The 26,869-nt window shown below is 57.4% G+C and overlaps 1 protein-coding gene across 1 annotated transcript; it reads left to right on the plus strand.

The window, feature by feature from the left end:
• Window positions 1-2,667: 2,667 nt before the first annotated feature.
• SLC6A17 (solute carrier family 6 member 17) lies at window positions 2,668-25,794 on the plus strand. The gene is given in 17 exon segments (XM_056362065.1): window positions 2,668-2,929; window positions 10,593-11,000; window positions 14,504-14,661; window positions 14,943-15,069; window positions 15,761-15,942; window positions 17,043-17,153; window positions 18,157-18,398; window positions 19,077-19,269; window positions 19,643-19,756; window positions 19,758-19,793; window positions 19,796-19,838; window positions 20,032-20,191; window positions 20,755-20,917; window positions 21,361-21,501; window positions 21,503-21,565; window positions 21,567-21,620; window positions 21,623-25,794. Coding segments are annotated over 16 exon segments (2,184 nt in total). The 5' UTR covers window positions 2,668-2,929; window positions 10,593-10,714; the 3' UTR covers window positions 21,734-25,794.
• Window positions 25,795-26,869: the final 1,075 nt, after the last annotated feature.

The following is a 26,869-nucleotide window of genomic DNA, read 5'->3' on the forward strand; positions in this document are numbered from 1 at the left end:
GTGTCATCGAGTCCCCTGTGCCCCAGGAACTGCCCCCTCCCCAGCTCGAGTAGGCTCATCCCTGCTCGCTGTGGAGAGGCACAGGAGCAGGGGAGCTGAATGGCTGGTTCAGCCCCTCTTAATAAGGTTGCTTGATTTCCCTTTGCTTAAGACCCCCTTAATAAGGTCACCTGATCTTCTTTTGTTTAATCTCTGGGTGTGCAGAGAGCTTTCTGCTGCCGGGATTTGCAGCCCATGGGCTCTGCAGCTTCCCCAGCCCTCCCAAGCTCATACCTATCTCCCTATGGAGACAGTGTCGGGGTGCAATAAAAACCTCCACCTCTGGAAATGAGGAAGTTTTTTCTCCCACCGCTGGGCACTTCCCGGTGCCTGTGACGAGCCTGATGCTGGTCTGCACTGGGGTGTCTGGGAGAGTCTGTCCTCACGCCAGCCCTGCATTGGGTTGAATTTCAGTGGGGGCAGGAGCCCCTCCACAACCTGTGATGTCTCCTGGCTTCTCTCCCCCATGGCTTTGTCCCAGACCCCCGACTGCACCCCAACCCCTGGGCAGTTCCCCCATGGAAGTGACATGCTGTGGGGCACGTTTCTCTCTTCCCTGCTGACGAATACCTGAGTGCCTGTCCCCTGTGTGTCCCCACAGGAGGGGGCAGGGGATCGGCTCCGAGCCTCACTTTCCCTTCCCAGCCCAGCCCTCCATCCTTGCCCTCCAGGTTTGCTTCTCCCTGCAAGCAGCAAGTGTGCTCCGCAGGAGGGACCGCAACAAGATTCCACATCAAAAACACGGAATGCATCGTGCCTTCGGAGAGGGGGTGAAAGCTGACTGCAAACCTGAGGGGCTCCTGGCAGGCTTTGACCCACACCGCATCCCTCCCAGGCTGGTTTGCATCTGCCAAACTCCCCTCTGCCCTGCAAAGCTCTGCCGGGGCCCCCGTGAGATGCTCGGAGCCGTCGCAATGAGCTGAGCAGACGCTGGGGATTTTGCAGGGCGGTAAATCAGGAGCACGATGCGTCTCTTCCACTTCCAGCACGTGTGGAGCTGCCTTTCCCTGCCCGGGACAGGCTTAACGGAGCGGAGCCTGGCTTCATGTCTCCCGGGGGGCAGGGGGGAGAGTTACAGCCATCGCTCTGCCGCTGGCTCTCGGTGCAGGCGCTGGCGGAGCTCCCAGCTACCTGGGAGAATTGATCATTTTGTGCCCAATAGGCTGGAAAGGGAAACGGGACCAAAGGCCAGAAACGTGCATCGACATCGGGATCCGGGAGCTGGAAAGAGCGTGGTTTGGGGATGGAGGTCTGAGTCCTCCGGGGTTTGTCTCTTCTGAATATGTTTTTCCTCCCGTCAGGGTTTCTCACAGGCCTGGGAGCTGGATATGGGTACCAGTATCCCTGGCACCAGTAATGCACTGGTTGTGGCAATGTGTCTGGGCTACCCTGCTAGGACAGACTGAATCTGGGTTTTCAGGACCCACAGACCTTAATCTTTCCCACGGGATACTGAATCAGCAAGGAACTCCTTTGAAAACTCCCTTTCCCCACCAGTAAACCAACCCAACAGCCTTCTGGCTTTCCTCATTAACCCAATTAGATGTTTTCTGAGGGCAGGATTGTGGGCAGCACTGAATGGAAGGGGAGGGCTGATTTCTCCAGGTGTGCCACACCGCAATGACTGCATCAAAGCAGCCTAAGTGGCCGTTTTAATTAATTAAGCCTGTCTCAGAAGCTGGGTTTGGGGTTTGCTTGCCCCAAATTGCTGTGGGTGCTGCGTATTTCTGCCTTCCGATGAACCGCCCGGTGCCGCTCCGTGTCCTCTTGGGGTGGGGAGCGGGACCCCTTTGCCTGCAGAATTGCACCGTTGGCATCAAAGGTGGGTTAATTAATGCAAATCCCTCGTCCTGCAAAGCTGGTTTATGCCCCTCGCGCAGCCTGTGCTGCCCTGGGCAAGAGGGAACTGGTGGGGCTGGAGGGGGACATTGATGGAGACTGAGCCCAGCATTGGGTCTGGGGTTCCTGAGTGTCACCAGGCTCTGGGCCAGCCCCCAGTGTCACCGTGTTCAAAGGCTCCAGAGTGACACTGGGTTATGGGGGGCAGCACCTGGGTCCTGGCAGCCCCTCCTGCTTCCATCTGTCCCTGGGTGGGGGCTGAGACAAAGCGACCCCTCTAATATATCTGATCTATTATATATATCTCTGATATAACTGATCCTTGGGGGAAAGGGGTGACCAGATCCGCCCCCCCGAAGCACTCCCCAGGGCAGAGCTGCAGCGGAGGGGCAGGGGGGCACCTCTGGGGCGGCTCTTTTTGGGTAGGGGGGAGCATAATAAAAGGAGTTTTGCTTTTCCCGGCAGCACCAGGGTGGGCAAAGCTGACCCCCCTCCCCTGCCCGCGCTCGCTGCTATTTTTTATTTTAAATACAAGAGCTCCCCTTGGAGATCTGGGAGGGGGGGGTGGTGTGTGCAACCCGGCACCCCAGCTTTGACGTGCAGCCCTGGTGACTCAAGCCTGCGTCAGGGGCTGCGTGCCCCTTATTATTTATTAATTAATTTTTTTTTTTTTTAATTGCTTTGCTTTATTTTTGCATTTTTTTCCCGAGCCGAGGGAGCCGCCTCCCCCGGGCGGCGGTGCCGAGCCCAGCGCGCATCCGCCGTGGCGGCGGGGGGCGGGGGGGGAAACGAGCGGCCACCGGGCTCGGAGCTACCGGTACCTCCCCGCCTGTCCGCCGCGGGGGGCGCAGGCAGCAGCGGCGGCTCCCGCGTTACCGGCGGCTGCCCGGGTCCCTCCAGCACCGGGAGCCACGCACCGGCCCCGCCGCCGCCCGGGCTCAGCCCCCTCCCACCCCGGGGCGGCCGAACCTGCTCACTGTCTGCCGGGAATTTGCTCCGTTTCCACCGGCACCGGGTCGGTTCCACCCCTCCGGGCAGCCGCCGCGCCCAGGTAAGGCTGCGCCCTCCGGTCCCCCCCTCCCCCACCCCCCGGGGTCCCGCTGCCGGGGGTCCCCCCGCCTTGTTCGCCCCCTCCCCAGCGCTGCTGTCGGGGGCAGGTGCTCAGGGCCAGGCTGGGGGGGCTGCTGGGGGGCACACCTAAGCCTGGAGGCACCAGGCGTGGCCCTAAGGGTGGTGGCATCGAGGGCTTGGGGAGGGGGGGACACGGACATCCAGGGACAGCAAATGGCCTCGGTTACCCCGTAGAGGCTGGGGGGAGCTGCCGGGGGGGTGGCAGCGGCTGTGGGGCTGGGGGTGGTGGTGGGCTCATCCCCTCTGAGGATGGGCAGAAATGCAGCTTCCAGGTTGACCTTGACAATAACATTGGGAAGGGAGCAAGCGTGCGGCTGCGAGAGGTGTTTCACTCCCGGCCCCTGAAGTGTTGGGGGTTTGTTTTCCCGTCTTTGATTTTTATGGTGTTCCCTGAATGCGGATGGCTGGGCTGGAGGCAGAAAAATGGGGATTGGGGTCCTGGTTTTGTGCGATTCCCGATACTGGGTGTGGGGAGTCCTCATTCCATGCTGTGCATTTATTGCATGGTGAGATGCGCCCAAAGGTGCATGTTTCAGGGTGGTGGCTCGGCCAAGCGCCGATTTGCATCGCTCCAGGGACGTGGGGCTTAGACCGGCTGAGAAATCTGGTCCTAGCTCTTTGTGAAGGACCCAGAAGGTGAAATCCTTTGGCTTTTTGGCTGCCTTGTGCCTGAGGCACCTGAGGTTTGTATCCATCAGGAGCTGATGCAACTATTTCTGGTTTTGGTAGGAAAAAACCCGAAATGCCTGAGCTATTCTCGGCAGGGCATAGAGTTCCTTGTGGATGTCTCTCTAGAGGTGTCGGGACTAGGTCAAGGAACCTGGATGGCGGTTTGACTGCGAATCAGCTGCCTGGAAGGGAAATAAAATGTGGGTCTGAGCTGTCCTCCGGGATCAATTGGAGCCAGCTCCGCTGAAGTCAATAGGAATAAAAGGGATTGGTTTAAATCCGGAGTGACTCCCCTGCTACTTCAGGCTTGCACAGAGCTGGGAATCTGGGCTTACACTAGAGCCAGAGTCACGAGGACCAAATTTACCCTGGATCAGATGCTGACCTGTGTGTATCCAGACTAAACCGTTGCCTTGGGAGGAGAAGCTCTGCTTTTACCCTCTCCTGGGTTGTGTTTGGACTCGTTTGTTTACAAACGTAGCAGCAGCTTCGTGAATGACAATAGGGAAAAGCAGAGCTTGCAGGGGGATTTGGGTGCTGCCCCTTTGCTGCCTTTTAGGATAAACCTGGGCTGGGTTTGGGTTCAGTTGCTAACCTTCAGCCGGAGGGGATGAGTTAAGGATCGCGGAGATCTAACTGGAAAAAGATCATCTGGTGAATCAAGCGGAGCCCTGAAGGAATCATATGATGGTTGGCTTTGATACGGTGTCACGCTACTGCAGCTGATGTATGTTTTCATGATACTAAATGAGACATGAAAGGAGACTAAATTCGATGAATCAACGGGCTCATACGCTTCGTGACAAACCCAAGCGCCAAGTCTTCCCTTCCTCCGGCGCTGTTGTGTCTGTCTCATGACCCAGCCGCAAAACTGCCCTTTCCGCAGGTTTCTTGGCACCTATTGAAGAAAAGGCTTGGTGTAACGTCACAGCCTGCCACGGGGAGGGTAAAACCCCCTGAACTGGGGGCAGTGGGAGATGCCCCCACCTTTGGGGTGGAGCGGGTGGCTGGGGTAGCCCCACCTCTGCTTGCCTTTGTCGGGGCTGGGGGTTATTTATAACATCTGGGCGCTTTTGCTGGCGAAAGCCACTTAGGTAGGTGTAAGACAGAAGCGGAGGCAGCTCTGATTCATCAGCAAACGTGAACTGCTCCTGTGTCATGATGCAGCCTTCCAGTACGTAACAGGGCCGACAGGGAAGCTGGGGAGGGACTTTTTACAAGGGCATGTAGTGATGGGACAAGGGGAATGGCTTTGAGATGAAAGAGGGGAGATTCAGATTAGATATTAGGAAGAAATTCTTTATTGTGAGGGTGGTGAGGCACAGGCAGCCCAGAGAAGCTGTGGATGCCCCATCCCTCGATGTTCAAGGCCAGGTTAGACGGGGCTTGGAGCAACCTGGTCTGGTGGAAGGTGTCCCCACCCGTGGCAGGGGGATGAAATCAGGTGGTCTTTAAGGTCCCTTCCAACCCAAACCTTTGTGTGAGTCTATGATCAAGCAGGCCTGAGTGCCTGCACGGGAAGGATGCGGTGCAGAGCATCTCCAGCACCTCTGGCAGGGAAATGCCCGGTGTGTGCCATTGAGCTGCTCTCAACCCGGTGCCGGGAGCTTGGTTTCCAGAAAAGCTTCTTGCGGGTGCCCTTGTCCTTGGGCACCCCTGCGCTCTCCCATCTGCTCACGCCAGCCCTGCCCAGAGTTTGTGCCTCCCCACACGTGGGTGTAGGGGAGGGAGCACACCGGGACGCAGCTTGGCTGGTGGGACTGAGTCACAGTGTGTCATCTCCACAGGGCGGTGAGAGCCTGGCACTAATTAACAGGGATCGTTTAAAGAAGGGGAGAGAGGGAGCAGCCCTAATGAGCCCAGATGGCAAAAAAATCTTCCCTGTGCAGCCAGAGAGGATGAACGGGGAGGAGCAAGCCCCAGCACTGAACAGATTTAAGATGGAGGCATCCTGGACCAGCCTTGGCTGGTGGAAGGGAGGTTTGCATGACCGAGGCTGGAGGAAGGTCCTTGGGGCAGGGCTGGGGGCGGGGGGGGCGTCAGAGCTGCAGGGCTTCTGCGTTGGGCAAAAATCTCTTCCTGGGGCTTTGAAGCGGAGCTTGGATGCTGCTGGGAGCGTCCTGCCCTTGGTTCCTTGTGGCTTGTAAGAGTGGGATACCCCCCAAAGGACCTGCTCCGCACAGGCGATCCCTCTCCCGTTGCAGAGGCGCTTCTGACCATGGGGAACAGCAGCTAGGGGCCTGGGGCTGGTTTTCTCGTGATTTGGCCTCAAAACCGGGATGTGCATCCAGGGCTTCTTCCCTGTTCCGCTTGACTTTGCAGCGTACAGAGGGATGCTTGCTCCTTCCCTCTGCCTCTCCTTCCCGGGCTCTCTGGCTTCCTGGGTGACCTTGGATCCATCCCTTCCCCTCCCTGCTTCGTTTTCCCCATCAATGCCAAACAGCCTGGCCCCGGTGCAAGGTTTCCCTGGCCCTGTGCGTGTTGGGGAGGATGGGGAGCTGCAAATGGATGCTCAGATCTCCCAGCCTGAACCCGAGAGCAGCCTTCCACCTCCTGAAATCCCTCTGTGCCTCTGGCTCCTTTGCTCTTCCCTCCCTTCCCTGTGACCTTGATGGACTGAGCTGAACCTTCCCGGGTCTGGTGAGCTGGATGCTTCACCAGGAGCATCTTCCCTCTCTCCTTTAGGAGCTGAGGGGATTTGCCTGGAAGCTGAGTGCAGCGGGGATGCAGCTGAAGGAGAAGAGGCAGCAGGGTAGGGAGGGACCAGCAGAGAGTCCCCATGGTTTAGATGTTAATTTTGATTTCACCCAATCTTAGCCTGTGTTTTTTCCTGCCTCAGTTTCCCCTTTATGGACCCAAACAGGGTATAAGTATAGAATTTGGACACAGGAAAGGAGAAATCTTCCCCTGTGGCCATCCTCTAGACCCAGAGCATGTTTGCTGGTGGTGGCTGTTTTCCCCGGAGGCTGCTGTAAATCCCCATCTCCTCGCCTGCCTCTGTGCTCCCAGGCCTAGCTGAAAGCCTTGCTGACATGCTTCCAGCCTGCATTTATTGCTCCCCAGCCAGCATCCCGAGAAAGCAAGGACGGGCCAAGCCAGGACACGCAGCTTGGAGCATCTCTCCTCTGCTGAACCATTTGTGATGCTGCTGGCAGGGCTGGGCTGGGTGATGCAGTGCCCTCTGCTCCCGGAGCAATTCACTCATCCCAAATGGCAGCTTTTCCCCAGTAAGTGTTTCCGTCTCCAACTGGGATCGATGGGAACCTCTGGGCAGTGGTTAAACCCCCGGGGTGTAGCAAAGCAGGAGCTTCTTAATCTCTGGCCCTTCCCTGAGTGGGGTGAATCCAGCTTGTACCACAGCAAACCATCGCTGTGTGCCTTTGACCTGCTGCAGTGGTGGCTCCTGAACTGTCAGTGACACCTGTGTCACCTGGGCAGGGGGAACATGGATGGGGGATTGCTGCTTTGTGCAGGCAGAAGCCCCAGGCTCAGCTGGTGAGTCTGGGGCAGGAGCGGGGCTCGGGGGGTGATGGTTGCTTTGCATGGAGGGTGAGGTCCTGCACGGGGTTAGACATGAAGGCACCCACTGGGGACCGTGAAAGCGGGAATCCCATTCAAGGAGATACCCAGGGACACCGCGCAGTGGGAGATGTAGGAGGTAGGTCATTCCCAGGGACAACCCAGTGATGCTTTCCTCAACATCTCCCTTTGTAATGCCCTGCAGGGTGGTGGCGTCTGCTCTCAAGTGGTCTCTAGAGACACCGTCACCGACCGAGCACAGACTGGTCCTTTCCCTGGTCCTGCTGTGGGAAAAGCCGTGGTGCCTCTCCAGGCACCTATGTGGGTGGCATCAATGCTGGTTTTACACGGGCGAGGTGGCTGGTGCAAAGGCACCCCTGGTCTGGTGGTGCAAGGGAGGTTATTACAAGCCGTGGGCTCTGAAAGACCCTAATCTGTCTTCTAAAGGGAAAGAAAAAAATGCACATTTAAGAAAATTAAGGCCATGAGGGCTAAGTAAACAAGCTGAATCTCCATCTGTCAGTGACAAGGGTTTTCTATCTCTTTCCAGCCCGGAAAGCTCCTGGTTGTCAGCTGATCTGCCTCGTCTTTCTCACAGGGTGGTTATTATTTTTGGCAGATGAATTTTTGATTAAATTGCCTTTTCAATCAAAGAAATGAGTGGGAATACTTTTCTCAGATGGATTTGGACTGCGCTTTCCAGTTTGAGGGGTGTGGGCCTTGGGGCTGATGCAAAATGCTGGGAAAGTTGATAGGAAGAGCCCCACTGGCCTCACTGGTCCCTGGATTGTTCCCTGGATTGGGTCCCTGTGCCCTGTGGGTTGGTGGCTTTGTGCTGGTTCTGGCTGGTTTCATCCCACGGTACCAGCAGGGATGTGGACAGCAATGGTTGAGTACGCTCAGGACATTGCTGTAGGGAATGGTCCTCTCTCCTTTAGACCTGGATCTCCTCTGGGCATCACCACCACCTCCAGGCTGGGGCTGAGCCATCAGGGAGACAGCAGGACCTCCCGCAGGCAAGCCGTGGGGACACAGGGACAGAGCCATGCCAGGACCAAGATTTGGACCTCTGCCTTGGGTTTCTCCTGCTCTAGTGCAATTTGGGTGCATCTCCCACGGGGAGGAAGACTTGTACCTCTGCTCCTTCATCTTCACCTCATCCCCATGCCCAGAGAGCCCTTGCCATAGCCCCAGAAAAGTGGCCAGGCACCCCTTTTGATTCCCATTGATGGGAAAGTTGCTGTCTTGAGCATCCTCCAAGGCTCCGAGAGCCTCTGAGGCTTGGAGGTGTTTGAAGAAAACTGTTCCTCAAGGACCCTCTGTCCTGCTGCCTCTCAGCTCCTAAGGATAACACTGGGGGGGACCTAAACTGAGGAGGGGGGAGAGGTAGAGATCCAGAGAGAGATGCTGTGGGTCTGTCCTGACCCCGTCACACTGGCCTGGCTCAACACCACCTTCCCCGGGGCTGGGCACCTCCCAGACTTTGTTCCAAGGGGTTGAGCTGTCCCAGGAGAGCAGTTTGTGTGCCCTTGCCATGGGCATCGAGCTGTGGGGGCTTGGCCAGCAGATCCTAGGTCTTCTGGGCGCTATCCCTAATGTAAAGAGATAATTTATCCCCCAAGGCTGGGCTGTCCTGAAGGTCTGAGTCACCTTTGCTCCAAAGGAGCTTCAGTAGCTGCTGAGCAGACAGGGTGAAGCAAATAATTTGGGGGTGATTCAGCCAGGTCTGTACTAATTTATCCAGAGCCTAATCCAAAATCGATGGAAATCCCAATGATTTCCTTTCCTGGCTGCTGGATGAGGCCCTTCCCCACCCTCTGTGCCTGTCCCCATCCTGGCTGAGGGTGCTCCAGCCCTGGGCAGCCACGTGCCGGTAATTGCCTCTATCAAGCCATGAGCGGTTTACGTGAATGAGCCCTCGTTAGGAAATTAAACATTGCTGGGCCAGGCTTGAAAGAATAATTCAAACGGCTTCTCTGGAGGAGCCGGATCCAGGAAAGATTTGGAGCTGACACAGTTGCCTGGCAACGGATGCAGCCGACAGCCGAAAATAGCTTTTCTAATAGGAGCGATGCCTGGCAAAGGGAGAACTTTCTTCAGGGGTGAAAAACCACCGAGGTGAGGGTGATGAGGGTGACGTTTCCTGCTGCAGGTGCTTTTCTTCCTCCCACACCACGCTGGGACCTCGGTGTGCTGGTTGGGGATGGGCTGAACCTGCTGCTGTGAAAAGATTTGGGATTGTGGGCTGAATTGGGTCAAAGAGCTGGATGTTTGTCCAAAGGAAAGAAGAGCTGGGGATGGCTCTGGAAAATCACGGGAGAGTTTTCCTTTGGCTCGCCAGAGGGGACAGCAAGGAGATCCATCCCACATCGCCCATCCTGCATCATCCATTGTGGTAAAGACCAGCACGCCCACGCTGCCCCGAGCCTGTGCTGATGGGTTATTTGTGCAGCGTCACCTGTGAGATGCCACCTGGGTCTTGTACAAGCTTTGAACTGAATGAGAAAGCCCCCGGAGTGAGGGGGAGATGATGCTGCAGCCTGGTCGGGGTGGGACAGGTCCTAGAGCACGGCACCATCGCTCTGCCAGCGGCCAGTGTCCAGCCTGCTGTCCCCTGGAAAGTAGGGGTGGAGGGGGGAGGAAAGAAAGTGTGACCCTTGGGGATAGTCATTTTTTCAAGACATGGGGCTTCTTTTGCGCTTTCTGTGTTTTCTTCCCAGCTGGGGTGGGAGCTGCCAGTCTGACCCCAGTTCTCCCAGTATGAAGAGGAGGGATGTGGTTCATTCCTGGCTTGGGGATCCCCAGCAGAGTGGATTTCTCTGATGCCCCCAAGCTTTTTGAGGCAGGGGCAAGCACTTCAGTGCTCAGCTGGGTTGTGGGCACCCCCTGAAATGCCTCTGTGCAGCATCGCTCCGCAGCTGGAGGAGTCCCCGGTGCAAACGTGCAGCTGCCTGTTTGCAAACGCAGCTCACCACGCGCACCCGCTCGTCACCACGCCGGCGGCGAACCCACGCTCCCACCCACGCTCCCTCCGTGGGTCCAAAAATCACCCTGACTGCACCCATGGCATCTGCTGCCGTTGGTTTTGGGAATGAGGCGGTGGGGGCAAACTGGTGTTAACTGGTGTGACTGGTGTGGTGCTCTCCGGACAAGGTGGGTCCGTGATGAGGGATGTGTGTTACAGGATGCTCTGTGAAGGCTGAACCAGGGGGTTGCTCCTGGTCCTTCATGGAGAAGGGGGCCCTTCACATCCCCCAGTCCAGAGGGAGGTCCCCAAGGTGTGGGGTGATGGGGACCCTTCTCCCCCTTGTGCTGCTGGTCCCACCAGCACCAGGACACCCTGGGGGTAAGGCAAAACCCATTCACCCTCTGTTGACCCCTTCCCCCCCCCCCAGGTCCTGCTGATGAAGAGGAGGTGAGACCTGAGCTGTAGCTCACACAGGTGCCATTCCCTGCGGGACGTTTATCTTCTCCCTTGACGCCATCCCGCCCCCCGGGGCCACGTGGAGCCGTCCCGATGCCAAAGAACAGCAAGGTGACGCAGCGGGAGCACAGCAGCGAGCATGTCACCGAGTCGGTGGCTGACCTGCTGGCCCACGAAGAGCCCGTGGACTACAAACGTAGTGTCCTCAACGTGACGGGGGAGACCTGGGATAAGCAGAAGGATGGAGATGAGGATCTGGATGCGGAGAACCGGCCAGCGTGGAACAGCAAGCTGCAGTACATCCTGGCACAGATCGGCTACTCCGTGGGGCTGGGCAACGTCTGGCGCTTCCCCTACCTGTGCCAGAAGAACGGAGGAGGTGAGAGATGGGCAGGGGTGGGCTCAGCCCTTGGGGAGGGGGATATGGCCCATTCCTGCCTCCTGGCATGTCAGGGTGTGGGTCCTGGGGCAGGACGGGGGTTACTGGGGCTCTGAAGGAGGAAAGGGGCCACCAGGAGCTGCTCACGGCTGCACGTTCATCAGTTCAGCGATGCGGGAATGGCCTCTTCCTAAAGGGTGTCCACCTGCCCGCTCCAAACTCGGCGTGAATCCCAGGCTGGGAGCCCGGATTTCTTGCTGGAGCCCTCAATTCCTGTTGGGGCAATGTGGGAACTAGGGGTGGGGTGGGGGGAAAGGAAGAGAGAGTCCCTCCATTTCCCTAGGTCCTGAAGCCACTTTGGGTAGGCACCAGTCCCTTCCCAGATCCTCCTTCCAGCCAGCCTGTCCTCCCATCCCACCCTAGGCTTCCAGGAGCAGCCCAGAGGGCCGGGTCTCTTCCAGCCAGGCTGAGACCTGACACCCTTCATGACAGCGATGAGAGGGCATCATTAGGTGCTCATCGTTAATCCAAATGCAGCCCTTGAGACCGCTCCACCGCAGCCCTGACCTTTGCCGTGATGCGAAGCAGCCGCTGCCGAGAGGCACTGAACGCGGCCGGGATCAGCCCAGCTTTCCCCTCTCCCGCTTGCCCTCCCCTTGTTCCCGGCACTGCGTCATTTGGCGTGCCCCCAGCCCCAGGGCTGGCAAGCCTGCAGCGCTCTCAATAATTAAAACATCTCTGGTGTCATCTTCACGATGAGTCATTCTCCCAAAGGAAGACCTGTGCAGTCAGCACTTCCCACCCGGGGGCTGCTCGCACCCCCGTTCCCTTCCCGGCTGGGATGGAGCACACTGCGGCCGGTTCCTGCATCCCAGCATCTCCCCAGCCGCTGGCACACTTAGCTCCCTGCGCCCCAGTTTGGGTCCAGGCCAGGCTGGGTTTCGGTGCAGCACAGCTTTGCACGGCGCGTTGCAAAACTGACTGGGGGGTGTCTCAGCGTGGTCTTGGGTTGCAGCGAGTATCCGCAGGTGCTGTGGGGCTCGGGCACCCGCGTTAGCTGCGTTGCACGTGCTGGTGCACGTGTGCGTTGGATGTGGCGGGGAGGGTTGTACGCTGGCCTGAAGGAGGGTGGGGGCAGCACCCCGGTAAATTCGGGGCTGGGATAGATCGATACATCCCTGCTGGTTTCATTACACAGCTCTCAGCATCTGGCCTCTGACTTCCAAGCAGATTTTCCTGATTAAATGAGATTAGGAACGAGCTCAGACCCAGAGGCTGGAGATCCACGGTCCTGCTTCTCTGTAAGCACTTAACCCAGCCGTGCCTCAGTTTCCCCACTGGCACAGCAGTCAATAGCTAACTGTAATTAGTGCAATGAATGAAAATTTCTCAACTTATGCCAAGGTCTCTACTGTCCTGTGTGTCTGCGGGGCTTTAGCCTCGGCTGTCTCAGGTGCTGGGTAACGGGAGGAGCAGCTTGTATTCCCAGGCTGGGATTCATCCTGGTGTATTCCCTAGCAAACCCAGGGCTGAATTTGCTGTCTATCCGTGGGGAGCATTAAGCAAGTGGTTTTAGACAAAAGGCCAGATGGGGACAGAGAACTGAACGTACAGCAGCCCGGAGACCTGCTGCAGCAGAGGAGACGGGTGTGCTGGGTTTGAACCTGGCAGCTTGGCCCCATCCTGCGGTGGGATGCAGGGGCACGGAGCCAGGCAGGGACCAGGACAAGGAGCTGGTTTGAGGTGCTCCTTGCTGTTGCAAAATATCTTCCTGCAGCGGGTCTCAAAAACGGCTTTACAAGCTGCCCCAAGCATTGCTCTGTTTTACAGGTGGGGAAACTGAGGCACAAACTGGGAACTGCCTTGAGCAGCAGATCGCTGAGCTTTCCTGCACTTTTTCTTTTGGCCAAGTGGCATCATCTCCCCTGACCCGTGGGGCAGACACTGAATTTCTGCCTTTTCTTCCAACCATATTTAACCCTCTCGGCCCCTGACTGGGGTTCCCACCGGGCTGTGAGGCCGATGCCAGATGGATGCGGGAGCTGGGTACTGATGGTCGGACCCCCCTGGGTGTGCTGAGCAGCCCCGGGATGGGGTGGTGGCTGCTGCTTTCTCTCCTGGTCCCCAAGCAGGTGTCTGCGGGGGAGGACGGCTGCGTGCTGGTAGGAGGATGGGCTGGAGCCAAATTTCCAGGACTTGGTGTGCCAGGAGCCAGCATGGGCTGGCAGCGCTGCCTGCCGTGCTTCCACGCTGGTGCTGCCGAGCGCAGTGATGCGCGGATCGTGTCTGTGGTGCACCACCGTGCTGGCGCCCGTCTTCCCAGAGATCACAGGAAGAAATTCTCCAATATTGGACAAATTTGCATTTGAATCTGTCCATCTGTCTCATCTCCATCCGTCTGTCCACGGGCTGAGTGTGGATGCCCAGGAGGGTTTTGCAGTGACTCGTGGTCCTTCCCGAGTTACACCACGCTCTGTCCTGCTCTCTGCCTCTCCTTTCATCCTCCTCATCATGCTGGGCTGCTGCCTCTTCATTTCTCTCCCCACCTGTGTTCCTAACACATTCATCCCCACCCTGCTGCCACGGCGCTTGGCTCGGGACACTGTTGTGGGCTGAGCTGCTTTGTGGTTCCACTGCGCGGAGCAGCATCAACTGCCACAGGTCCTGTCTGCGGCCAGGGGGTGGTGGCTGTCACCGAGGTGTAAATCCAGCCGGGAATTTGCTCAACACAACCAGGCTCTGGTGTACATATGCTTTTGGATCGCCTGCCGCCCTGTGGGAATGAGCCACACGCTTCCGAGCCTGTTCCTCAGCCCCTGGCAGGAGGTTGGAGTAATTTACGCTGCAGCGTGAGTCATCGCATCCTTTACGGCCATTTGGTTATGCTTCAGGAACTGCTAATTTCTCTCTGGCCTCTTCAATTAGGTAGAGATTAACCGAGTTTCTAATTAGAGCTGTTTCTACCTCTACCGAAGGACCTTGCTGTGTGCCGGGTGGCACGTGGTGGGGTGAATGCTGCTGCTGGGGACATGGGGTGCCTGTGGGGGGGGGTGTGTTGGTGCAGGGGGCTTGGCTGTGCCCACACACGCCTGTGCAGGCAGGACCCGGGTGGACAGGAGGGCTCCTGCACGCCTGTGTGTCCGAGACAGCTGGGAACACGTGCGTGTCCCCATGGATTGGCTTACGGAGGGTCTCCTTGTGCATGGGGCGATGTGCCCGTAGGGATGCGCGGTGTCCTTAGGTGCCTTGGGATCTATCCCACATGTACCCACACTGGCAGGGGATGTTGCACCCTTTCCTTCCATGCGTGTTTGCTTCTCTCCATTGCTGCCTTCTCTGCTCCCAAGCACTGATCTGCACTCCCAGATCTGTTGCAAACGAACCGGTGGACCAGGCAGCGCCTGTCCCAGCTCTGCTCTGCCTGTCCATCCCTGTCCGTCCATCTGTGGCTGCATGAGAGCAGGCAGAGACGGGTCTGTGATGAGCTTTCTGTCCCCTGCCAGGTGCCTACCTGGTCCCATACCTGGTCCTGCTCATCATCATCGGGCTCCCCCTCTTCTTCCTGGAGCTGGCAGTGGGGCAGCGGATCCGGAGGGGCAGCATCGGCGTCTGGAATTACATCTGCCCCCGCCTGGGAGGCATCGGCTATGCCAGCTGCCTCGTGAGTGCACCCATGGGTCCCCTCGGACCCCCACCCTGGGGTGTGCGGGATGGCTTTGGAAGCTGCAAAGCTGGGGGTGGTCTGCAAGCAAACCTCGAGGGGTCTCATGCAGAGGTCTGAAAGGTCAAAGGGAGTTTTTCCAGCTCCACTTGTGGGTCTGGGGCTGGTTTGGGAATGGGCCCATCCCCTGATCCCACCCCCAGGTCCCTGCCCAGTGGGAGGTGTGTTGGGGACGTGGTCACTGCCCTGTGACAATACCGTGTCCTCCTCTGTCCCCCCAGGTCTGTTTTTTTGTCGGTCTCTATTACAACGTCATCATTGGCTGGAGCATCTTTTACTTCTTTAAGTCCTTCCAGTACCCTCTTCCCTGGAGCGAGTGTCCCATTGTGAAAAACGGCTCCGTGGCCGGTAAGGGATGGCCACCGGCATGGTGGGCTGCGAGGGGACAGTTCCCAGTGAAGGGGGGCTGTGGGACACTGGGGACTCCAACATCTGTAGCTATCAGGCTGGGGACACCGGAGGTTGAGGTGTCTCCTGGGGCACTGGGTCCCCTCCAGTCCAGCTGCCTGGATCGTATGGAGATGGTTCCCTTGGACGAATCTCCCCCATGCTTTCCCCTTGGTGTCTGTCCCCACTGGTGGGATTTGATGCCAACTGGGAGATCCAGAGCTTGGGTCTCCAGGCTGCCTCGGTGCTTGGGGCCAGGATCTGACCCGGGGCCGTGGAGGGAGGCGGTGAGACCCAGGCAGGGCTCACCTGGCTGCTCCATCAGTGCCTGACTGAGATGCTGATGGTGCTAATGGTTTTTAATCACATCGGAGCATCTCCTTGGGACACTCTGGGAGGTTTTATAGCAAATGTAAATGTCTCTCCCTGTATTTAACATCTTATTTTTACCTGACGATGGCTTTATGTCCTGTCTCTTCTTCTTTCTGCTAAAAATGAGCCCCATTAATTCCTGTCCTTTAGTTACGGGGGGTGCCTGCCTTCCCTGGCTGGCTCTGGCAGGAATTTTACATTAATTGATGCTCATTCCCTAAGAGACAGCGAACGACTCTCCCCCAGCCCCTCACGCTCTCCTGCCTCTGCTCGGTTGCAGTTGTGGAGACCGAATGCGAGAGGAGCTCGGCCACCACCTACTTCTGGTACCGGGAGACCCTGGACATTTCCAACTCCATCTCGGAGAGCGGCGGGCTCAACTGGAAGATGACCCTGTGTCTGCTGGTGGCCTGGAGCCTTGTTGGCTTGGCTATGATCAAAGGCATCCAGTCCTCGGGGAAGGTGGGTATTGGTGGCCACCTGAGCCTGGCTGGGGTCTGTCCTCAAGGCAGAACCCTCCTGCCTGGACCACACTCTCCTGCCCAGAGCTGGGGTGGCTGGAGGATGCTGTGTCCCCTGGGATGCTCACGCCTGCTCCAGAGCTGGGGGCATCTCAAAAAGGTCAAAAGAGGGTGTAGGGAAGGGGTTGAGTCCAGCTGCCACCTGTAGCCATGGCCCAGGGCTCAGCCACGTCAGGCCACCAAATCTGCCCAGCCCCTGCGTTCAGGGGCCATCAGCGGTCCGGTCCCCTGATGTGTGCCACCTCCATGGATGCTCGGAGGATGCAGGGGTGAGGGCTGAGCCCCCCCTTTGCACAACGAGCATGGGGACTCTGCACAGGAGAAGCAGGGCAAGGAGGAACAGAGAGCTTTGGGAGAGGGATGCCGTTCGCGTGCAGAGGCCACCGACGTTTCGAGCCAGGCTGCGTCCGCAGTGGGGTCAGGTGCAGAGGGGTATGGTCTCCCCGGACACTTGAGCATCCCTGTCTCCAGACTTGCTCTGTGACAATCTGGTGTGTTAGCAGGTAGCAGAGGGCAATGAGACCCCTGCCCCATGGCCCTGAGAGTGGTGGGGTGGGAGGGAGCTGCAGGCACAGGACCACGGCAGCAGGTCTCCCCCAGCCAGGATGAGGTCCCAGGTGCTCATCGCAGCCCTGGGAACGCGCCCCATGCCGGGGCCAGCTGGGGCTGTGGGCAGTGCTGATGGGAGGGGGTGTGGGGGTGCAGAGCTGTCCTTCCCTCGGGCTCCCCCAGCACCACCAGTTTGTTTCAGGGATTTTGGGAGCCAACAGCAGCATCTTCCTGTTCAGCAGCCCCAACAGATTTTCTCTCTTAAGTGTGCCCAAGCACTTTGCACACCCACCTGAGCATCAACGCTTGTTACATCCCGCACTGAGGCGCCCCACAGCTCAGCCCTGTGCTGCCCGAGGAGCAGACCTCATCTGGGGGTGTGACACCCCCTCCTCACCCCTGTTGTGCTGTCCCTGGGTTGGATGGGGAGGTGGCTGAGCTCAGCAGGCAGTAAAACGAGCCCGTGCCCACACTGCATCCCTCTTCCCCTAGGTGATGTACTTCAGCTCGCTCTTCCCCTACGTGGTGCTGGTTTGCTTCTTGGTGCGGGGACTTCTGCTGCGTGGGGCGGTGGATGGGATCATGCACATGTTCACACCCAAGGTGAGAGCCCCCTGAGCAGGTTCTCCTAACCAGACTCGTAAGCAGCTTCTCCTCCCGGCTGGTTGCACCCTGTTTTTTCCGCATGCTCCCCACCCCAAAAAAACCTGAGTACCAACCCCAAACCACCTCGGAGATCCTGATACATCATCAGGATGTGCCGGTAGCACCCTAAACGTGGCCAGGACAGCCAAGAGCCTCGCAGACTCACCGCCCTGGAGCTGCTTGGAGCCTTAGTATCACTCCCGTCACCTTTAGGTGCCCAGGGGTGGCGGGGTGGGGGTGCCCAAGGCGATATATTTAAAGACTTCATGGGAAGATGCTGGCTGGCAGCAAAACCTCCGCTGGTGGTATACATCCATTAATTAACAAGCTAATTAATTCATTAAGCAGAATATAGATGAGCCAGCTTAGCTGGTGAGGCTTTTAGAAGATACTAATTATGATTTCTTGACAAATGATGCTCGGAGGCCTCCAGCCTGCAGCTCTGGCTCGCGGGGTGGGGTGGGGGGGATGTGGTGGGGGGGAATGGGAGGCTGAACAAACCCGCTGGCCAAGACATTTCATTTCCAGAGCTCCAGACACTCTGGAGGCAGCAGATGGCCAGGGGAGGATGGAGACCCCATTGTTGGGTGTCATGTGGCTCCCTTGGGTGGAGGGACGGGGACGTCAGCTCTCCAGGGCAGCTGGGGTGGTCCACTGGGAAGCTGTAGGGCTTTGCACTGGGAGACTGGGCACGCAGCTTGGGCTCTGGGGCAGACGGAGTCAGGTAAAACCTTCATCTACCTTTCTCTGCCTCAGTTTCCCCATCTGTGGGAAGACACTAAGGACCTACCAGTGCTGGGTGATGCAAGACCTGATCATGGTGGGTCAAAGCATCCCCATGTCTGTTGCAAAACCAGCCCAGGCTGTTGGCACAGCAGCCTTCTAATTTGCTTCTGGCACCACTGGAACGAGTTGTGGGACCACCAAACCCCCTAACTTCTTCTTATGTCTTCCTTCCAAGCTGGACAAGATGCTGGACCCCCAGGTGTGGCGGGAGGCAGCTACGCAGGTTTTTTTCGCCTTGGGCCTGGGCTTTGGGGGAGTCATCGCCTTCTCCAGCTACAACAAGCAGGACAACAACTGCCACTTTGATGCCACGCTTGTCTCCTTCATCAATTTCTTCACATCTGTCCTGGCCACGCTGGTTGTGTTTGCTGTGCTGGGTTTCAAGGCCAATATCATGAATGAGAAATGTGTGGTGGAGTAAGATTTGCTTTTTTCTCTCGTTGGGGTGGGTGGGTCTTTGCTGCTGCTGGTCGTGGTGGGTCTGGAGGCAGTAGAGTCAGTGCTCTGCAGCTGGGTGATGCTGTGTTTTGGTGGACCCAGGTTGCTGATGGTCAAGACCTGGGATCTCCAGCGATGTCCCATTGTAGCCGAGGGAGTTGGGGATTAGCTCCTCCAAGCTAAAATCCAGCCCTAAGATGGGCTCTTAGTCTGTAAATTGAGGTGAACCCAACATGCCTGGTCACCTCACCTGGGATCCCCCAGTTGCCACTCGTCATGGTCCAGTTGCCTGCAGGGTTAGGGGAGCTGCTGTGCTGTACCCCAGAAGCAGCTGCGGGAGGGTGGATTTGGGCACCTGGTGTGACCTTTAGGCAGTGAGTTGCATCCATAAAAGTCCGGGCTATGCAGTGTGGCGTCCCGGAGCAGGAGATAAACCTGGGATGGACGTGTAAAGAGCCCGTTCACTGGTGGGACCCCGTCTGCATTCTCTGTCTGTGGCCTTGGGAAGATGCGAAGAGGTCCTCGGGCTCAGACCTGGGTAACGCAACCCAGGGAGGTTCATGCTGCCTGGTGCAAAGGGCTTGCACGGTCAAACCCTGTCCTTCCCCCCGGGAGGAAGGGGACACCTCTGGGTAACCAGGCTCTGCTCTCCCTTAGGAACGCTGAGAAGATCTTAGGCTACCTGAACACCAATGTGCTGAGCCACGACCTCATCCCGCCCCACGTGAACTTCTCCCACCTCACCGCCAAAGACTACAATGAGATGTACAGGGTGATCATGACCGTGAAAGAGGGGCACTTCAAAGAACTGGGCTTGGATGCTTGCCTCTTGGAGGACGAACTCAACAAGGTACCTGGTGGCACTCCTGGTAGGACCAGGAGGTCACCTATCCCGTTGCCTCCCCCTGGTAGGAGCTGCTCTACTTGCATCACTCCTGGCACATGGATCTGGAAAAACTGTTTTTAGAGACTCTCCAAGGATGAGGGTTCCCTGTTGCTGTGGTCTTCCTCAGCACACAGTGGTCCTTCCTGGGGTGGGGGAAAGGTTTGCCCATAGCAAGTCTAGTGGGGTCATCACTGCTTCCAGGCTGGTATCCCAGCCTGGAGTTTTCTTTCCTTGAAGAGGGGTTCAGTGAGAGACACCTGAGGCATGCAGGGGCTTGCAGGCTGTGTCCCTGACATGTTTTTTTCTCATCTTTTGGTGCTCTCTCCCCCCTGAACAGTCCGTGCAAGGAACTGGTCTGGCCTTCATTGCTTTCACGGAAGCCATGACCCACTTCCCAGCCTCACCGTTTTGGTCCGTCATGTTCTTCCTGATGCTGATAAACCTGGGGTTGGGGCAGCATGATCGGGACCATGTCAGGCATCACTACCCGCCCATCATCGACACCTTCAAGGTGCGGAAGGAAGTGTTCACAGGTGAGGTCTTTTTCTCCTGCCACCTCCTGGGGAAGGGGTAGAGGGTCGCCATTGCCCTGGGGAGTCACCCCAGAAGAGTGTGGACATAATGGATGCATACTGGGCCCTGCTGGTGCAGGGAACGGACCTCATGGTGGAGACCTTGTTTCCCCTTGGGGTGCTCTGCTGACCATGCCTGTTTGCTCCCCCACAGTTGGTTGCTGCATCTTCGCCTTCGTAGTGGGACTGATCTTTGTGCAGCGCTCTGGGAATTACTTTGTCACCATGTTTGACGATTATTCAGCCACGCTGCCGCTCACGGTGGTGGTCATCCTGGAGAACATCGCCGTGGCCTGGATTTACGGCACCAAGAAGTAAGATGTTTAGTACAACAAAAAGAATAACTGCGCCATAACTCCTGGCTAAAAACCCCAACCTCCTTCCAGCTCTTTTCCATATGACTTTTTCCCCAAGAGGCCAACTCCGATGGAGTGAATGCCCCCAGGGGCAGCTGCCTTATAGAGGCAGGAACTCAGTTCACCTTGATCCTCTGGCCCTGCCCTAGGTGTAACCCAGCCTCAGGAGCAGGTCCTTCCCGGGGGTATCTACTGTTGGTTGTGATGCTCTGTTGCTTGTGATGACCCTTTTTGTCTGAGGTTTGAGGTCCTTCTGGAAGGTGATCTTGTTCCCCGCAGTGCCTGCTTCTGTTGCTCATAGGTTGGCCAGAGCAAAGGAGGTTGTGGCTAATGCTCAAATGTCCTTTTCCTTAGGAGGTTCCCTCCTACAGGCTTGAGGGACCCTGGACATGCTCACCCTGGATGAGCTGGGTGGTTCTTCAGGCTCTGCCTTGAGCATTATTTACAACGGGGGGATCCTGGGAGGGAGCTTCTCACTTGAAGGTGGGGAACGGCGTGGTTCCATCTCTTCTTCTTGGCAGGTTCATGCAGGAGCTGACGGAAATGTTGGGTTTCCGGCCCTATCAGTTCTACTACTACACCTGGAAGTATGTCTCTCCCATCTGCATGGCCGTGCTCATGACCGCCAGCATCATCCAGCTGGGGGTCAGCCCGCCGGGCTACAGCGCATGGATCAGAGAGGAGGTGAGCACAGCTCCGCCCCCCCCAGCCACCTCCAGCCCAGGTCCGGGCTGAGCAGGGGGCAGAGCTAAGAGCTGCAGACCACCCTGCTCTTTCACAGCTCTGCTTGCTTCTCCTCCCTGCTCCTGCTGGGAGACACCTTGCCTGTGGCTGTTTATCCTCTACACAGGAGCCAGGTTTGTCCACGCTGCCCAGAAGTCTCCAGCTGGGTCTGACCACAAGTTTGAGCTTGGATTTTGGTTTGCTTCCACAGCTACATGCTGTGTGAAGGACCATGTCCTTTTCCTTGATTTGAACCCACCCTCTGATAGCTTCATGTGGTGACCCTGAGGAGCTGCTCCTGGCTGGAGATGTACCTGTACTCTGTCTGGCCACGGAGATGTTGTACCTGGTGTGCATCACCCTTGCTGTAACAGCCCCTTGATGCTAATATCTGTCTCTTCCAGGCTGCAGAGAAGTTTCTTTTCTACCCAACCTGGGCCATGGCTATCCTCATCTCGCTGATCATCCTGGCATCCCTCCCTCTGCCTCTGGTCTTCATCCTCCGGCAGTTCCACCTCGTGTCGGATGGCTCTAATGCCCTCTCGGATCACCTACAAGAAGGGCCGGATGATGAAGGACATCTCCAATCTGGAAGATAACGACGAGACCCCGCTTCATCCTGAGCAAAGTGCCCAGCGAGACCCCATCCCCCATGCCCACGCAGACCGTTCCTACCTGGGTCCTGGCAGCAATTCCCCCATGGAAATGAGTAGTGCCCCCAACGGACGGTACGGGAGCGGGTACCTACTGGCCAGTACCCCTGAATCCGAACTGTGATGGTTGCCTGCCCAACCACCCCCACCGGGAGAGGAGGTCACGGGGGAGTGGATCCTGGCTGTCCAGGCAACAGGAAAATTAATTAATAAGGAAGACGAAGAAGAAACCCCTCTTAAAATCGTAACCAAAAGCAGCCATTTCTAAGGTGACATCGGGAAGAAGGGATTGCGGGAGGGGCAGGACTCCCTCCGACAACCCTCGGCTGGAGGGCAGGATCCCCCGGGCTTGACTTCGGGGAATGGAGGAGGAACAAGAGAAGCTGCAATATTTTTCCAAGAGTTGTTCTCACGCAGCTCGAATCTGAAGCAAAGAATCTCTCTTTTCTAAGCAGCTGATGGTTGGAAAAAGGACCTGGCATCCCAGTGCTCTTCCCTCCCAGTTTGTTGTCCTTTAGCCGGGAGGAGTCATGGCCTTATTCCAACGAGCACAATTAACCATCGATGTTCATAGCACAAAAAGGTGCTGTTGTTGTCACCATCGTTTGTTGTTGTTGTATCTCCTGTAGGTTTTTATAGCTGTGGGACACACCCGGACAACCCCCAGGTTTTGGCAGGGTTGGCAGGGAGCAGCGCGGGGCTGGCTGAGATGCTGCGATGTGCGAAACGGTGGATGCTGGCTCCTTGGTGTTGTTGCCACCGGTGTGGGGACGGCGTCTGTGGGTTGCTCTGAGACATGGAGTTGCCACGTCCGTGGGATGAGGTGGTCGGGCATGCCCCGTGGCTGGGCAGCTGTCGTGCTGAGTGGCAGAAGGACCTCTGAAGTGAGTGTGGTTTGGATGTGTGAGCGTGTGTGGGATCTGGGTAGGGCTACTGTGATGGAGGTCAGGATCGTGACACATGGGATGCTCTGCTGAACCAAAATCCCTGGCATAGCGATCGTCTCCTCTTGCCACTCTCTTTAGATGTCCCAGAGGGACAAGCAAAGCTGTGGGGCATCGAGTCCTCCCACAGTCCTGGTTTAGCTCTCAGGAAACCACCCCCTGGCTTACCCCCCCTTGCACCCACCAGCTGAGGTGAGCTGGACAGTGAGCTATCTCTGGACGTGCGTCCTCATTTCTCAGCTTCGAGCCAGGGGGGTGTGCATGGCCTCCTGTCACCCCTCCACAGGAGCTCCCCGACCTTCAGATGGGGGTAACCAGCTCTGGGGGTCTGCTGAGCAGCAGTTATGGGGAGTCAGTGCCAGGGAGCTCTCGATCCAGGCTGGTGAGCCCTTGTTAGAGCCTAGGAGCCTCTGTCGTGCCCATCCATGTTACTGGGGACCAGACTGATGTGACCTTACGTTGTGTCTCCCCAGGCTGGCTAGGAAAGGTTGGCATCTCCCAGCTCCAAGTCTCTCCCACTGGGAATGAAGGTCATTTCCCTGAATCCTACGTGTAGCCAAGCATTTCTGTCAAGGGTACCAGTATTCATTGGCATCTTCCTCCCTTTCCCCATGGGGCAGGGTAGCAGCAGCCCTGCTTGCGCCCTTTCTCCCTCTCAGCACGTTGCTGTGGCCTCCAGAAGCTGAGGGAGTTCTTCATCCTTGGTTCTGTTGGGCTTGGATCATGCGTGATGGTATTTCAAGCCAGTCGGAAGGCCAAGTTTGTGGCCAGGAGCCCTTGTCTCCGCTTTCCTGTCGATGGGCTTTTTCCACCTTGATTCTCCTTGTGGCTGGGAGGTGAAGGGCAGAAATTATCCTGGTCCACTTGCCACATCCTTGACTCCTCTTAGCCTCCCTGGGGCCAGGAGGTGCCGCACAAGGACATTTCTCTTGTGGGTTGTGATCTCTTATTTATAGTCCTTCTCCATGGGCTTGGCTGGTGACCTGGAGACTTCCTGGATGATTAGCTCAGGTCCTTCGTTAACCAATTTTCCAGGGGGAAAATGGAGGCATGGAAGCAGCCCAGTCTTTGATGGCTCTGCGAAGCGCCAGGTCAGGATCAGCCGTGCTCTTGTCACTCCTCCAGCAGTCCCCCTGTCACCATCCCCGGCGCCGTCTTTCTCCTTCCCCTGCCCGTGCAGAGGGACGCAGAAATATCCCCACGGCATCATCTCTGAATGGGAGAAGCACAAACCCGTGGCGTTTCCCCATCATTAGCCAAGATGTCCCCCTCCCATCTCTTCTTTCTCCCTCTGTCCCCAGTTTCCTCCACCCGACCAGCAAAACAGAGGATGAGCCTAATCGTTGCCCAGTGTCACCTGCCCGATGCCCCTGAGCCCAGGGGCCGGATTCCTACCATAGCTCCCATGGAGTTAACGGAGCAGGACACCTCCTGTGGCCCAAGTGCTCAGTGCCATCCGCTCCCGTGGCGTGATGCTCCTCGAGCCCTGGGGGGAAGGATCCAGCCCTCCGTGCTCCCATCACCATTCCCGAACCAGCCAGGGAGGCGTTTTGCTTTCCTCCCCCTCTTCTTGCAGCATCAATAAGAGGCAAAGTCAATAAGAAGGTAACAAAAAAAGCTATATTAATATATATATAAAATATATACAGAGCGAGGAGATGGAATAATAACGTAGAGATTCTCTATTTCTATTGTATATTTATTCTGTAAATGTCTCTGTAAATGCTGTTAAATGACAAAACGTATTCCAAAGTGGCCTGTGACCTATTTTCATCCCCCGTGCTGTACAGATCAATTCTCATTGTATATTGGGACATATTTTTACCTTTTTATTTCTCATGCGTGGTGGGTGGCCGTCCATCCCCCCCCCCTGCCCCAGCCCCAGGGGGTCCAGCTGCCCTGGGGATCCAGCAAAAAGGAGGAGGAGGAGGAGGAGGGACGTCGCCTTTATTTTTATCCGTGGAGATACTGTATTTCTTCGTGGCATTTGCTCGGTGTTAGGCACAGGGTGTTGGGGGTCTGTGTGTGTGCGCGTGTTAAAATTTTCAGTGATCCGTGTCGTCACCGTGTGAGCGTGCGCGTGTTCGTCCGTAGATGCCGTGCGTGGGGCTGTGCGTGCGTGGATGTGTTGCGCGGGTGCGGTTTGTTTAGGATCCACTTCTCGCTGTACTCGGTCACTTTTGGAGCCTGCGTTGGGGGTTTCTCCTGTTCGCTGGGGCAGGTTCTCCCTCCACACACCTTCTGGGGGTCCCTGGGCTGCAGATCAGGCCAATCCCCCGTGGCTTTTAGCCCTTAAAAATCACTTTTTATCCTCTTTTTTTCTCCACAGAGGCACAGGGAATAGCTGCTAGTTGTGAGCACAGGCACTTTTCAGTTTTCCTCCAGGCAGTGGGAGAAGGAGGGGGGAACCGCTGCCAATATTCCTGTCCCCCCACGTCAGCTCCCAGCTTGGTTCCCAGCCCCGATCCTGCTGCTGGGGGCAGGATGGGGTCCCTGGCTGGGGGACAGGGAGGGTGCTGGGTAGATCAGGAGGGGTCAAAACCCCGTCCCCTCTCTGGGGAGGGGTTAAATGGGTCTGGAGAGGGGATGGCTGGTGCTGAGGGGCAGAAAGGAGCTTTGCAGGAGGGTGCCCCAGCCCGTGACGGTGGCTCTGTGGGTCCGAGGGTATGTGCAGTTCCCGGGCTCTGCTGCTGGTGCTGTGGGCAGGGGCTGGATCTGCCCTTGATGCTGGTGCAATGCAGAGGGGATGGCTGGAGCCGGCTGTGCTCCGCTGATTTTGCACCATCCTGGGGTGTCCCTTGGCCCCTTCCCCCCAATCCCTCCGAAAGAGCCCCTGCTTCACCTCCCTGGCACCCACCCAGACCCTGCAGGTCATGTTAAACCCCAGCACCTCCCTGGAGCAACTTCCACTGCCTTCCCTCTGTCCCCCAGCCTTCCCTGAGCCTGGGTCTCACTGGTGGGAGTGGGGAGCAGAGCCGGGTGGCCTTGGTGGCTGGGGAGGGACATGGCACAGCTCAGACAGAGCCATGGCAGCAAGCAGGATGTGGCCACTTCCCCTGTGGGCAAGCACAATGCTGGCAACCCCCTCCTCTACAGGTAAAAGCACAGATCTCGTAGTAACTCGTCCCATGTACCCTCGTAGCCGGTGTATTTACCACGCGTGCCGTGCCGTGCCGGCCGGACTCCTCGGCAGTCGAGAGAAACCCTGTAACAGCTGTAATGGAGTCTGATTAAAAGTCTCTTCTTACCAAATCTCTTCTCACCGAGTCTTTTCTCTGCCTCTGTTTCCTTTCTTGGGGTGGGCTTTGGGGTCTCCCTGAGGTTGGGGGGTCACAGAGAGCTAAAGCTATGGAACTGGGGCTGTCGGCACCCATGGGTGTCGATGTCTCCATCCTCACCTGTCCTGCCACCGCTACTGTCCTTCTGTCTCCCCCTCATCCTCTTGATTCCCTTCCTCCACCCAGCATCAGCCCCTGCAAGGGGGTCGCTCAGGGCACAACTCCCCGCAGGTGCTTCAGGAGCATCGTGGAGGTGATCTTCGATCCTGGACCAGTTCAACCAGTACGCACTGGCTTTATGGATGCATAGACTGGTAAGACGTAGTGTCTACTCCTCTGCACAATGCCCTGCTAATGTTGCTGGTGGCTTATCCTGAGCACTGGGGGTACTGGGAGTCTGGAGGCTGGCACTGGAAGTACTAGGAGTCTCGACACCCTTCCTGGGGAAGGACCCAGAGATTTCCAGCAGCCCCAGCTGACTTCAGCTGCTGGGTATTAGCTTGGTAACTGGCTTGGTGGAGAGTAGGGCTGCCCCTTCCCTTCCTTCCCTTCCCTTCCCTTCCCTTCCCTTCCCTTCCCTTCCCTTCCTCCTTCCCCTTCCCTTCCCCTTCCCCTTCCCTTCCCCTTCCTCCCTTCCCCCTTCCCTTCCCCTTCCCTTCCCCTTCCCTTCCCCTTCCCTTCCCCTTCCCTTCCCCTTCCCTTCCCCCTTCCCTTCCCCTTCCCTTCCCCCTTCCCTTCCCCTTCCCTTCCCCTTCCCTTCCCCTTCCCTTCCCCTTTTCCCTTCCCTTCCCTTCCCTTCCCTCCCATCTTTTGTTTGGCTTCTCCAGGGCTGATTCAGCCCCAGGGAGCATGAGGAAGGGGGGAAGAAAACAGAATGGAGGGGACCAGGTGAGATCCACCAGCACCAGGGATGCTATTGGGGTACCGCTGTGGCTGTGAGCTGAGCTTGTCCCCCACCGTGGTGGCAGCCGCGTAGGAGCAGGGCAGGTTCTCTGAGCACCTCTGCATCACCTGGAGATGTTGGTGCAGGATTGGGGC

The sequence above is a fragment of the Falco biarmicus genome, chromosome 16 (assembly GCF_023638135.1).
Source record: "Falco biarmicus isolate bFalBia1 chromosome 16, bFalBia1.pri, whole genome shotgun sequence".
Taxonomy (NCBI): domain Eukaryota; kingdom Metazoa; phylum Chordata; class Aves; order Falconiformes; family Falconidae; genus Falco; species Falco biarmicus.